At 50.6% G+C, this 13,377-nt stretch overlaps 1 protein-coding gene across 2 annotated transcripts in view; it reads right to left on the bottom strand.

The window, feature by feature from the left end:
* The window catches only part of LOC138455382 (polycystin-1-like protein 2), a 900,768-nt gene extending 887,936 nt beyond the window's left edge, over nt 1-12,832 (bottom strand). For both annotated transcript variants that reach the window (XM_069607102.1, XM_069607103.1), the window contains exon 1: nt 12,507-12,832. In XM_069607102.1, coding sequence (XP_069463203.1) covers nt 12,507-12,801 — 295 coding nt within the window. In that variant the 5' untranslated portion in view covers nt 12,802-12,832. The remainder of the gene's footprint in view (nt 1-12,506) is intronic.
* Nucleotides 12,833-13,377: the final 545 nt, after the last annotated feature.

Below are 13,377 nucleotides of genomic sequence, written 5' to 3'. Positions count from 1 at the left end.
ACCGACCCGGAATAAAGCCTGCCTGGTCTGCTCTTACCATTGTTTACATCATTGGGGCCAGGCGAGATGCTAGAATCTTAGCAAAGATGTTATTGTCTAAGTTGATTAGTGAAATTGGGCGGTAAAAGGAGCAGTCATTGCCGGGTTTAACCTGTTTCAGTAATACTACCACTACCGCTTGTCTGAGTGTCTCGGGTAGGTGTCCTACCTCTAAGCTGTATTGGAACATTTCCAACAGATAATGGACCAGTTTCTCAGCATAGTGTTTGTAAAGTTCTGCCGTGAGCCCATCGGGTCCAGGCGACTTCCCGTTTGGCAAGGATTTTATAGCGTGCAGCACCTCAGCTAGTGACAGGGGTCGGCACAGGTGTTCTTTCTGGTCGTCTGTACACCAGTATAGGCCTACTTGGTCTAGGTATCTCTCAATGTCTGCCTGAGTGACATGGGATTGGGAGGAATACAGCTGGTTATAGAATTTAAAAAACGGACACATTATAGCTCCGTCCTCGAACCGGTCTTGTCCTTGCTCGTCTGCTATGGCTTGAACCCTGCCACCTAGGTTCTCCATCCTGGTCGCCCTTGCTAGTGTCCAACCTGGTGCCTTTTCCTCCCCATACTGGTGCATTTTGGTCAGGTTTCCCATGTATTTGGCCTCTTTGAGTGCTAGGGTTTGATATTCTTACAGGTGCTTCAGAATTTCTGCCTGTTCCCCAATCGTCAGAGTAGGAGTTGGAGTTGCCATCTGTAACGTGTGTATGCTGCTCTCCTTGGCAACTAACTCCCTCCTAATCTGCCGGAGTACCGGTTTCTTTCGATATGCATTCCCCCCTTATCACGCATTTGAAGCTTTTCCACAATACCCCTGCAGATTTTGCTGATCCCGCATTTATCTAAAAAAAAAGTGTCAATAGCCGATGTTAGACCCCTCTGAAAAACGGTGTCTGTGAGGCCCTCACTTTTGAACCGCCATGGGGGTCAGCCACTGGTCCGGCCTTGTAGCCCGAGCATCAGTGTGACAGGAGCGTGATCTGATAAGATGCGGCCTAGAATCTCCACTTTGTACCTGCCCCAGCAGCGAATGAGATATCAAAAAGAAATCCAGTCTTGATGCTGAGTTATGTGACGCTGAATGGCAAGTCTATTGCTGCAATGTCTGATTCCTCACCCGCCACACGTCTGCTATCTCCCATGAGATACCTTGCAACCGGCTAGTACCTCTTTTCCCAGGGCCCTGGTATCCTCCCGTTCGATCGAGTTCTGGCTGCATCACTGCGTTGAAATCGCCTGCCCAGATTATTTCACCAGGTGGCAGCTCCTCTAGCTGCCGATCCACCGATTCCAGAGCTCCCACTGTATCCTGGTTAGAGCCATAGTAGTTAATTAGTGTATAGAGTTTTCCCTGGATATTGTCCTGAATTATAAGGCCTCTCCCCTCTCCATCCCGTACCACCTTAATTGGATGAAAACCGATCGTGCTGCGTATTAGGGTGCACACCCCCCTCGCATATGATGAGTATGAGGAGAAATATCTGTGACACCCCCAGGGCTTTTCGAATTTGGACTCAGACTCGGATGTTAGGTGAGTCACCTGTTGGAATGCTATTCCAATCTAGTGCTGTTGCATATAAAGAAAAATCTGCCAATGTTTAGTGGGACATTTCAGTTCCCTAACATTCCATGTGCAGAGCTTAAGTGTAGCCATCACCCCTACCTAGGTATGGAATATCCCTTGTAGTAACAGGCCACTGTAGATGTTGTGCGAATGTTGCGTGTAGTGCAGTTTTTTACTTAAGTGTATCAGTTCTCCACCATCTCCCACCGACAACCCCAATCCATCAGTGATACATGACCCCACCCCCTACCCACTCCTGGACTTACCCCCCCCAAAGTCTGGACACTTCGGGGGCAGGCCTCGGCTCTGAAACATGAGCCTCCTCCCACTTCCCCGCTGAGTGCCCCAACTCTCAACTTCCCCTTCCCCTTTAACTGTGTGTACATTTGAGCTTCTGCTTGGGGGGTGGCTGGAAGCCCGACTTCCTAGCACACTTGTGAATGTACATGGTTCCCCTTGTCTCATTAAACTCGTAAATGAACCAACGTTAGCACCGCATCACAATAAAAATATATAGTACTGAAGTGCGCTTTCAGTCATTGTTCCCCCTCTGATGATGAGATCTTGGCTGCATTTCTAGGAATGCTGTGGCCTCTTCCGGGATGTTAAAGAAGAGCGCTCGCCCATCATGTTCGACTCAACCTAGCCGGGAACATCATTGCGTATTTCATCCCCCGGTCACGCAGCTGCTTCTTGACCTCAATAAATGTTCTCCTCGACGCCTGTACTTTATCAGAGAAGTCCAGAAACAGTTGGATCGTGTCACCCTTATAGAGGAAAGTCCCCTTTTCCCTAGCCTTCCGAAGAGCCACATCCCTCTCCCGATAGTTCAATAAACGAGCTATGATTGGTCGGGCGGTGCACCTGGGATCGGTCTCCTACCATTGGGGATTTGATGCAGTCTTTCAACTATGCAGACCGTTGAGAACCACTCCTGACGCAGTGCTTCTCTTAGTATCTCCCCCACGAAGGATTCCATTTTCCTCTGGTCTGCTGATTCCGGGATTCCGACAACCTTGGGGTTGTTCCTCCATGATCTGGATTCCAGGTCATCTTGCTTGTCTATGAGTTCCTTCAGCACTCTCTTCACTTCGGTCATCTCCCTTGCCGTGGATGTGGACACGTCCTCACCCTCTGACACTGTTCTTTCCGATTCATCCAATCTCTCTCTGTGCTTGTCCAGGCAGACCTGCATGTGGTCCACCTTGCAGGTAAGTGAATCGAGCTTCCCGTTGAGGGATTGGATACTGGATTGCAGCCGAGAGAACATTTATTTCATATCCTGAAATGCTCTGGCCGGGTTTTGGAATGTCGTCGGAGGGTGTGTCTCAGAAGGGATCTCCATCGTCTTGCCCGTCGTGGTTTGCGCTGGTGTGTCGAATTGTAGTTTTGCTTGGTGTTTGCCTCCCTTCCCAGATTTGGACATTGCCGTTGGCTCAGGGTCCCGACAGTTGAGGTCGGCCGCTTTTGAGTGTATGATCCAGCTATGATCGTGGGGATGGGTGTGTGGTGGCCTCTCGTCACCCTCCTCCAAGCTGATAATGCCCTTACTGTCAGTTGAATCCAGATTGTTGGCATTGAGTATGTGGCTTGGGTTAACGGGATCTATCGCTATTTGTATGTGGCCGTCCAGATGTTATGCTCCATTGTGATGCCGCCTGTTCGGGCTGGCTAGAGTGCCCCAGATGTTGAGTCTGCCTTGTTATGCCCTGATGGCTGGCCCCACCGTCTATGTTGAAGGTAGCTGGATCCTGGTGTGGTGGATCACTGTTTCAGTCCCTCTGGGGCTTAGCTAACTGTAGTTTCTACTCAGGTTATCCCTGCTTTGCAACACCGCCAGCCACCAGGCCGCTCACGCTGCAGGTTCTCTCCCGTGACTCCTACCTTGCCACGTAGTTCGCCTTGGGCCTGTGTCTCAGACAGTGAATGGACCTCAGCTGGATTCAGTGCACTTCTAGGCCCAATGTCTTCCGGTCCGTATACAATTGCCTGAGGTGATTCTGGACGAGTTATAAGTGGTGTGAGTGGGGCTCTGTAAGCCTGCCGCACTCAAAGCTGCTGCCACCTCTCATTCAAGGTCTCACTGCCTGTTGCTTGGGTCTGTTTTGTCCCACCAGCGCCTTAGAGACAGCTGAGGCGCATGTTGCCTAGCGTGCTGCCCAGCAGTCTCCACTTTGCAGGGTCCTCTTCGAGACCTCTTCCTTAATCCAGGTCAGTGATCTGTATTGCAAGGCTCTTTGTGGTATCCGGCTGTGTCCAGCTGGCTACTAATCCCACACCCTGTATGGCCGCGTTGCAGGCTGCAGTTGCCCCCCCTTACAGCTCTCCTACAGGGCCCTGCAGTTCATGTCGAGCAGTAAGGGCAGCGTTTTCCGGCCTCAAGCGTTTTCCGAGACTGGTGACCTCGGTGTGGGCTTGTGAGTCTTCCTGCGTTGCCTAGCTGTTGCTTCGCTTCTAGAGTTTGGGAGAGCGCGTGTACTGCCAGTGGCTCTATCGCTGCGTGGGGTGGATATGAGTGGTCCCGCTAAGGTATGGTCAGGGCTTCCGTATTACCTTTTCCGGGGCTCTCCACCGTGCACCGGTCCCTCCTCTGGGCTCTGCATTCAAGAGGCCGATTCGCCTCTCCTCTGGTGCAAAGCAGCCGCGCCGTCGGTGGTCCACCCAGTCCTTCAGGGTACGCTTTGCTATGTTGCCAGTGTTTGGTAGACCCTCAATCTGCAACGCACCCTCGCGATGGTGGAGTGGGGATGGCCACCTCCGATGACGCTCGCTGGTGCCTACATCCCCCCGGGGCTATGCCGCTGTCCTCCTCACTCTCTGATTGGAGTTGGTAGGGTGTCCAAAGCACCACCGGGGTTCCTGTCTGCTCGTCGAGCACAGCTATTGCTACCGCCGATTCCATACCGCAGCGGAAGGTCCCCAAATGCAATTGAAAGTGGGACTTTCTCCCACTCACGCTAGCTTTCGCACGCTCCCCATGCAACGTTCCTTCGTGTGTTTGAGGTTCTACTGCACCAATTTGGATGGGAATTGCTTCCAAGTAACGACACAGCTGCTCTCCTTGCGATGCTGCTCATGTAGTGACGGTTCAGAGTGTGGAACCGCTGAATAATGTCCCGGATTTAGATGAGGTGTGCTGGAGCTCACAAGGCTGCAGCCATCTTAGTCAGGCTCTCTAGAGCCCCCAAGCCCAGAGGAAATCTTGTTTGCTGACATTTCAGTCACTGTTCTTATTGACATGTTCCTAGTACACAAAATCATTTATAAAAATAAAATAAAAAAACAAAAAATAGCAGGCATGAAGATAGTACAAGATGAAAAGTTAACTCATACAGAGAAACAAGTTACAATGCACCCCTCCATCACATGCTCAATGAGCTGACCTGTCATGTTCTACAATACATGCATGATTCCAGTGTCAGAGATGTATTTATTTTAATTTTATTGAGCATCTGTTAGGCGCTTATACAACTGGACCTTGTGCTACTTGGACGTGCTAGTGCAGTGAGGAGAACTGCAGGAGACAGGGATGGATGGGGGGGGCAAGGAATGGACAAGTGCTGGTGGGGGACTGGGAGGGAAGTGCCAAGGGGAGCCACGGAGGAGGCCTCAGACTAAGTGCCAATGCGAGCGACTCCCAAGTGTGGGATGTGGAGCCGCCAAGCAGGGGCCCAGCCGGGAAGTGCAGTGGGGGTGGTGCTGGTATCGACTGGGTACAAGGGCCTGGTATCTAATGAGATTCATGAGGACCAGGCCACCGGGCTCAGTGGCATTTGGATGATTAGCAGGGTAGGGAAAGGGAAAGAGGTAGAGTTTTGAGCAGTTTCCAGAACTTAAGGAGGTCCGACTCAAGTCTGAGTGGGGCAGGAAGGCTGTTTTAAAAAGATGCACCAGCCGAGGAGAGAGACCTGCCCCCAACTCTCTGCTTGGAGAAGCGTTTGACAATCAGAGAGTTGCAGTTAGAGGAGTGGAGGGTTCTAGCAGGGTAATGTTTAGGGAGGAAAAGTTGGAGCGAGCGTGGTCTCAGGCGCGAGAAAGCTTTGTGGATGATACAGAGGGTTTTGAATTTGATCCTTGCAGCCACGGGGAGCCAGTGGAGAGATTTTAGGGCTGAAGAGATACAGTCTCTGGGCTTGAGGCCAATGAAAAGTCTTGCAGCCCTATTCGGGATTAGCTGGAGGGTGTGCAAGGAGGAAACAGGGGATTGAGAAAGAGTCTGTTGCAGTAGTCCAGTGTAGAGATGACCAGAGCTCTGGAGACACTGTGCTTCTGGGGGGAAGGTGAGGAAAGAGAGAATGCCTCTGAGGAGGTGATGCTGGAAGTGGGCATTCTTGGTAACGTCCTTGATATGAGGGGCAAAGGAGAGGGCGGAGTTGAAGATGATGCCAAGTTTTATGGCCTCACAGGATGGTGGGGGTCGAGGGCCCAGAGAGGGTGGCCTGAGGGTAGGAGGAAAGGAGGGTGCAGGTGTCCCAATGAGAAGGATCTCCATCTTACTGGGATTAAGACAGATATTGTTAGCTGCACACCATACCTGAATAGCCGACAATCAGGGATGAGAGAGGAGGATGAGTAGGTAGCAGAGGGAAGTTTGAAGGAAAGCTGTGTGTCATCAGCATAGCACTGGAAATCAGGAGAGAAGGAGGAGATCGGGTGAGCCAGAGGGGTGAGATAGATATTGAAGAACCATGGCTATAGAACAGAGCCCTAGGGGACGCCACAGGTAGAAAGTGTGGTGGTGGAGGAGAAAGGGCCCAGTTGCAACTGGGAAGGGCGATTATTGAGGAAAGAGGTCAGCCAATCCAGTGCCTAGTCAGTGATGCCGAGGGTATCACTGAGTCGTTTTATGAGGATAGAATGGCGGACCGTCTCAAAGGCAGACGAAAGGTCAAGGAGAATAAGAACAGCGGGAGAGTTAGAGTCGAGATCTGCCAGCATAACTTCACGCGTGTTCAGGGGATCAGTTTCCATATCTCTAGATGCCCTGAATCCAGATTTATGGTCATGGAGGCAACCAACAAGTTCAGGATGGAGGATCAGTTGGGCAAGGACCAGCTTCTAACAGGGCGATGGTTAGCCAGGCATGAGGGGTTAGCAGACTGCTTTTTTAAGAGAGGGTCTACATGGGAGTGCTTGAGGGATAGAGGGAAAAAGCCAGTGACGTAGAAGTGGTTGCAGAAGTCAGCATGAGCTAGGGCGAGAGAGGAGATGTTATTCTTAATGGTTCTGGAAGAGCAGGGAAGCTCCTGTTTGGAGGAGACTTTTATAGAGCAGACAACTTTAGAGATCTCGTCTGGTGCTATGGCCAAGAGGGAGGAGAGTGTGGGGGGTAGAATGTGGGGAGCCAAGGAAGGCAGGGGAGCAGGTATGGGAGTGGAGATGGGGGTGAAGGAGAGTGAGGATAGGATGTCCCGAGTCTTTGACGTGAAATGGGAGGCTAAAGCGGTGCAGAGAACCTAGGAAAGAAGGAGAGAGGTGCAGGCTGCAGCTGGATTGGTGAATCCTTGCAGATTTTGAAAAGCTCTGCTGTGTGATTAGTGGCTCTGAAGATGCAGGCTTGGATGTGGGCCCACTTCTTGGAGCAGATAGAGAAATTATATTGCCTTTGGGGCAGACGGCAGGCCAGTTTGTCAAAGTGTAAACCCACGGTCTGCCACTTCCATGCATCAACTCTGAACTTGTGTTTCACAGATGATGGATCAGAGTCGTACCAGCCGTTGTTCTTGGAGGCAGGATTTATGCAGATCCTCGTGACAGAAGCAAGGATGTCAAGAGTGTTAGAGATGGAGAGGTGCAGGTTAGCAAGGACAGAGACAGAGGGAGAGTCAAAGGCGGGGTGGGAGGGGGGATGAAGGTGGAAGCAAAAGCACCAACTGACACTTGCTTCATCAGTCGGATGACAGAAAAAGAGGCTGGCAGTGCTGGGAGTGGGGCAGCTCGGATAGCGGGCCAAACGGCCCCAGGTGGGAGGAGATAAGAGAGTGGTCAGACCATGAGAGGAGGGTGGTGACCCGATTAGACATAGTGATGTCGCCAGAAATGAGGGCGTGCAGAGTGTCACCAGCTGAATGGGTTGGGCTGGAAGAATAGTGAGAGAGAGGCAGTCAAGGAAGGTCATGGAACTGTGAGGTGGATGATTCAAGGGAGTTGTGGTGGATATTGAAGTCAACAAGGAAAGGAGTTTGGATGAAGAGGTTGAGAGGGAGGAGGCCAGGTTGGCCCATTCAGAGAGGAAGAGAGAGATAGGGCCAAAGGGTCTGTAGATAGTGGCGAGGGTGAAATAGAGAGTAGGAGAGAACCCAAGCCTGCAGCCGAGGCATTCAAAAGAAGAATGGCATTGAGTGGGTATGAAGGAAGCAGGGACCCAATCAGGGAAAATCAGGGCCACTCCACCTAGGGGCCTGTTGGGTCTGGGTTTGGAGAGGATTTTGTAGCCCTCAGGAAGGAGAGTGTCAAGAGCAGTGAGAGAGCCTGCAGTGAACCACGCTCAGTAAGAGTGAGGATGTCTAGGTTAAAGTCATCGAGAAGGAGACAAATGTCAGAGGAATGTTTGACAGCAGAGCGAGCATTCAGAGAAGCCAAGTGAAGCTGGGTACCGCCTTTGAAAGTTTTCCGAGGGGGGTACAGGGGCGTGGTACTCCAGTCAGTGGTGGTGAGCGGTGAGAGGAGAGGAAGAAGGAGGACTGGCAGGAGAAGGGAAGAAGTTTGAGAGAGGGCAGGCGCTGATCTAGAAGGAGAAGAGTAGGTTGAGAACCTTGGGACATGATAGTGTCATTGTGATAGACATTATTGATACACCTAGAGGATAAGAAGTATGCCAGGAGTACTTCCCACCTAATGCCACCATTAAAGGGTGAGGAGGAGAAAGGGGAGAGAGTGGAGACCAGATGGGGGGGTCACAACGTCATGGCTGACCTTCTTGAAATGGCACTAAAATTAAGAAATCTTATGAACTGGCGAATTGAACCTTTGTTTATACAGCCTGTAAATAGGTGTTACAAGTAACAATCAACAGGAACAACAAAATTGCCAGCCTATCACTGAAATTGTGTACTAAAGTCTGAGCCTCTTTAAGGGGCATCAACCTGCTCAATGGAGAAGGATACAGAAGGCATATCCCAAGCAGATGGAATCATAAAGTGCCTCGTGCGCTATAGGTCTCAGGAGGCGTCAACACAGAATTTCCCAATAATATGAAAACATAAAGGGAAATGAGGAATTATTTTTATTGGTGGTGTGGGCTTAAGCGAATTAATGAACAACGTCTAATTGTTACAATATTGGCAACTTCCATCTATGTTTGCCTTAACTCTAGTCTCTATACACGCTGCACAGTCTTCTGCTGAACGATGCTCCTCACTCGGAGTAGATATTTCCAGAGTCTGTCCCTGAGGCAATTGGGGGCCACCTGCATGGTGCGGGCATGTGGCATGCACCCTGTTTGCCCACCCATTAAAAGGTCTCTGCCAGCATTTCAGCTTTAAACATGCAGAAAACACCAATTGGTTCAACTTTTTCTGTTATACCAAACATCCCAAAGGGGTGTGGTTTGATCCACCCATAGTATATGAGAAGGAACATAAAACCGACCTTGTTAGGTCTCAGGTTTCTGCTGTAGCCATGGGGACAGTGGGAAGGATGGTGCTGACATGGCCAGCATGGGCTGGACAACCACTGGACATGAGTGAGGGAGGTTCTTCAAGGAGCTTTGGGAAATTAAAATCCCTATTTGTCCTCAGAAATTCCAATGCAGATCTGAGAAATCAATGGTCCTGTTTCCTAAATGTACCCACTATCTTCCAAATCGGCCACTGCGATCTGCTTTGGCAGGTCTGTTATGTGTGCCACCCTTCCGCCGTGCCCGTATTGGTGGTAGTGCCAATCTGGGGATTGCTGGAGCATCTCACATATGCACCTTCAATCTTGCACCTGACTGACAGATCCTAAATCTGGAGCAAAGTAGGAGATGCCCGAGAGTATCTCAGATATGCATCTACTATCTTACACCTGATTGACAGATTCTACAACTGGAGCAAATCTCTAGATGCCAGGAACATCTCAGATAAGCACCCGCTATCTAACACCAGACTGAAAGATGCTAAAATTGGAGCAAATCTGGAGATGCCAGGAGCATCTCGGATTTGCACTTGCTATCTTAAACCTGTCAGACAGATACTAAAACTGGAACAAAGTAGGAGATGACAGGAGCATCTCAGGAAAGCACCTGCTATCTTACACCTGATGGACAGATACTAAAACTGGAGCAAAGTAGATGCCCGTGAGCATGTCAGATATGCACATGCTACCTTACACCTGCAAGCTGACTGACAGATACGAAAACTGGACCAAAGTAGGAGATGCCAGGAGCATGTCAGATATGCACTTGCTATCTTAAACCTGTCAGACAGATACTAAAACTGGAACAAAGTAGGAGATGACAGGAGCATCTCAGATAAACACCTGCTATATTACACCTGACAGACCCTAAAACTGGAGCAAATCTGGAGATGGCAGATGGGTCTCAGATAGGTACATGCAGTCTTACACCTCCCTGGCAGAGCCTAAAACTGGGGCATATCCGGAGCTGCCTGGAGCCTCTCTGTGATGCACCTGAGCAAATCCTTGTTAAGGAAATATGCAAATAAGCATATCAAAGGCGTGCCCGTAGGCATCTCTAGATCGGCTCCAGTTTTCGCGTTGGTGAACTATGTATAGGGAAGCAGGTGCAAATCTGAGTTGCTCGCAGGCATTCCCTCATTCGCTCCACGGTAAATATGTCAGAATAAAGCCCAATGCCTGCATGTCGGTGCAGATAAGGACATTAAAATGTGTTTTTGTTAATACTACTGCCCTATGTTTGTGTCCCACAAGCAGGGCTTTAAGTGGGCCGGGCCTGCCAGGGCTGGGCCCCGGCAGGCTCCGAAATTTCGTTTTGAGACGGGGCCCTGCCGGGGCCCACTATTCTCCCCTGGCAGCCACGGCCACTACACGAAAAGGCATTTTTTTCTACAGCCTGAAGCTCTCGCTCGTGTGCGAGAGCTTCAGGCTTAAGAAAATAATGCCTTTTAACCATAATGGTGGTGCCGCACCTGTCAGGCATCTTTTTAAGCAAGAGATGCCCGTGGGCCGGCGCCACCATTATGGAGAAATCGTGAGGCCGCTGGAAGCAGAGGTCTTGTTTTCCTGATTCTGAAACTCCAGCGCATTCGCGGGAGTTTCAGTCCTCAGGGAAACGGCCTCAGCTTCCAGTGGCCTCGTCCTTTCAGCCTTAATGGTGATGCTGCCCCTCCCCAGCTTGCGAGGCCGGTGCCACCATTAAGACTGAATAGGCGAGGGCTGCCCCCTGCCAGGCAAGATCAGAAATGCCAGCAAAAGAGCTTCTCAGAGTTATCAGTTTATCTGCAAACACTACTGCTTTATTGCCAACCATAAACGTCATCTGATTTTTTTTTGCCTAAACCATGCTAAATTTGTTTTTTCTAGGTTGAGAGTAGATTCAGCAAGACTGCATATTGAAAGCAAATGTCTCGTTATTTTAATATAATGTTAAAAAATGGGTGCATGCCCCGCATTTAGTCTGTGCTGCGCAACTGCTCTCCTGGTCGATAAGCCGCATTTTGGCAATTTTTGCAGCATAATCCTGCCCCAATGTAAACAGGGAACCCGATGAGTTGGGCGTGAGCATCTTTGATGTGCACCTGCTACCTCGTGCCTGACCCTCAAAGCTCAGAACAGGAAAACATCTGGATATGCCGGGAGGATGCCTGGGCTGCACATCTGCAATTGTAAAAGAGTTACTCAAGAGAAGCAGAGGGACGTTCCGGGCCTTCGCATATTTGCTCCAGTTTTAAGATTCCTCGAATGAGTTGCACAGAGGTATGTGCAGCCCTGACAAGCGTACAGGCGGCCATTTGCCTGAATACAAACATTCAGCAATCAGGCGTGCTTGACCTCAATGCTGTGGTTTCCTGTTGTGCCAGCTTGGATGAAGCTTTGGCGATGGAACAAGTGTGCATGTGGACCCCAAAAGAGATCCCCACGCTCTGAAGGGTTGGTGAACTGGTCTAGTGGCTCTTAAGTCTTGGAACTGGGGCCATGGGGTGTGGATTCCATGTCCGACCCCAGCTCCTGGCATTCATTGTCATCTTGCTGCCCATAAGAGCTCAGCGTCAGCCTGATACATTAAAAAATAGGCAAAATGCAGATAAGGACGTTTCATGCAAAACTGCTTAAGTAGCCCCTGCCCATCTTTTTGTGTGGGGGGGGGACTCTGAGGCATGTTGTCTATTCTAAAGCACATTAGGGCAGTACACATTGTGACAACTACCATCTACACAGTAGATTAAGTCCCCCAACTGGCACTCGGCCAACAAACCAGCATACAGAGGCCTATTGCATTGGCCCTCTGGAATTGCCTCTGGGCCAATACGAACCTAATATTTAAATCAACCATACTAGTTAGAGCCCGGAAGCATCTTGTGTGATCACAACAGTTGGCCACGTGTCTATCAACCAGGGTAGTGATGTCAGGCCATTAGTTGACCTTAACAGTATTCAGCTACAATGTACTATCCAGTGCTTAATTTGTTGGTAAGAAGTGGTGATGGCCAGTGCATCCATCAACCACAATGAACAGGTGTGAGCTGTAGAGTAACCCCAAACATGTCGACACTGTGGGGGGCAGCTATGGGTGGCGGCAGCAGTGGTGGGGAACAGCCCGCCCGCAGTGACGCAAAAGTGCTAGGACATATTTGGGCCCCGGCACTTGTTTTTTAAACAAATTAAGCACTGCAACTATCCCCATAATGTATAATAAGGAAAACACGCGCTTCTTTTTTTTTGTTTACCTGTGCACGTCCCCAGTGATACTGTTCCTACAAGAAAGAGAGCCTACCTTCCGCGGTGTTGTTCAAGCCGTAGCTCCAGGCTAACCCGATCCACCAGTCCCGGCTTGCCAGTACCTGGGTCTGCACGAACTCTTGCGTGCCATGGTCGTCGATGAAGACCAGGTGCCCGCCTCCCCTCTCACACCAACTCTGGGCGCTCGGGAAGGTGCGCTCAAGTTTCACAAACTCGAAGCAGGAATGGTTGAACGCCACCTGGTACTGGGGGCACTGCGCGCCCACGGCCGCAGAATCTCCAGTGGCGACGAGGGCAAGGGCGCACAGAAGCACGAATGGCAGACACATTCTGGGCCGCGCTACCCGAACCTGAACATATCCCAACAGTGCCTTTGGTGTAAATGCGCCCTCCCGATGTTGCCGCCGCCTCCCCCACCTCACCTCACGCCTCTCTGAAAACACAATGCAAGCAACAGGCGAGAGAAAGCGCCACGAGATCAGACATAGCAATTAGACACACAATAGGCGCTGGGACAAAGCTGCCACTCGGGGATTGTTGAAAGGTGCCATTGAGAAGCCAGCCATAAACCATGGACGTGCCGCCTGTTCAGGGGTGAGGTTGATAAGGCAGGCCTGGCTGTACCCTCTGCTGACAGAAGATAAGGCTTCCCTTGTGCAGGGCGCAATAGTGCCGACACAAACGCCAAAGGGCATTAAACACGTGTGATACTGAAGATGTTCCTTCCTGTCACTTATAATGATGATAACAATACGAGAAACCGCGGATTTGCTTGGCCGGAGATTGAGTGGCGAAGCCGCCATCTTCCCGCCCAGCCCTGCCAGCGCCTCTCTCGCGTGATCTGAGACATTACTGAGCGGCAGTAACGCTGGCCACGCGGATGGACTGTGGCAAAGTCTGGGTGT

Source organism: Ambystoma mexicanum, chromosome 1p (genome assembly GCF_040938575.1).
Source record: "Ambystoma mexicanum isolate Mex_15411 chromosome 1p, UKY_AmexF1_1, whole genome shotgun sequence".
Taxonomy (NCBI): Eukaryota; Metazoa; Chordata; class Amphibia; order Caudata; family Ambystomatidae; genus Ambystoma; species Ambystoma mexicanum.
Note: the sequence above shows the minus strand (reverse complement) of the source record. Positions and strands in the feature narration are given on the sequence as shown.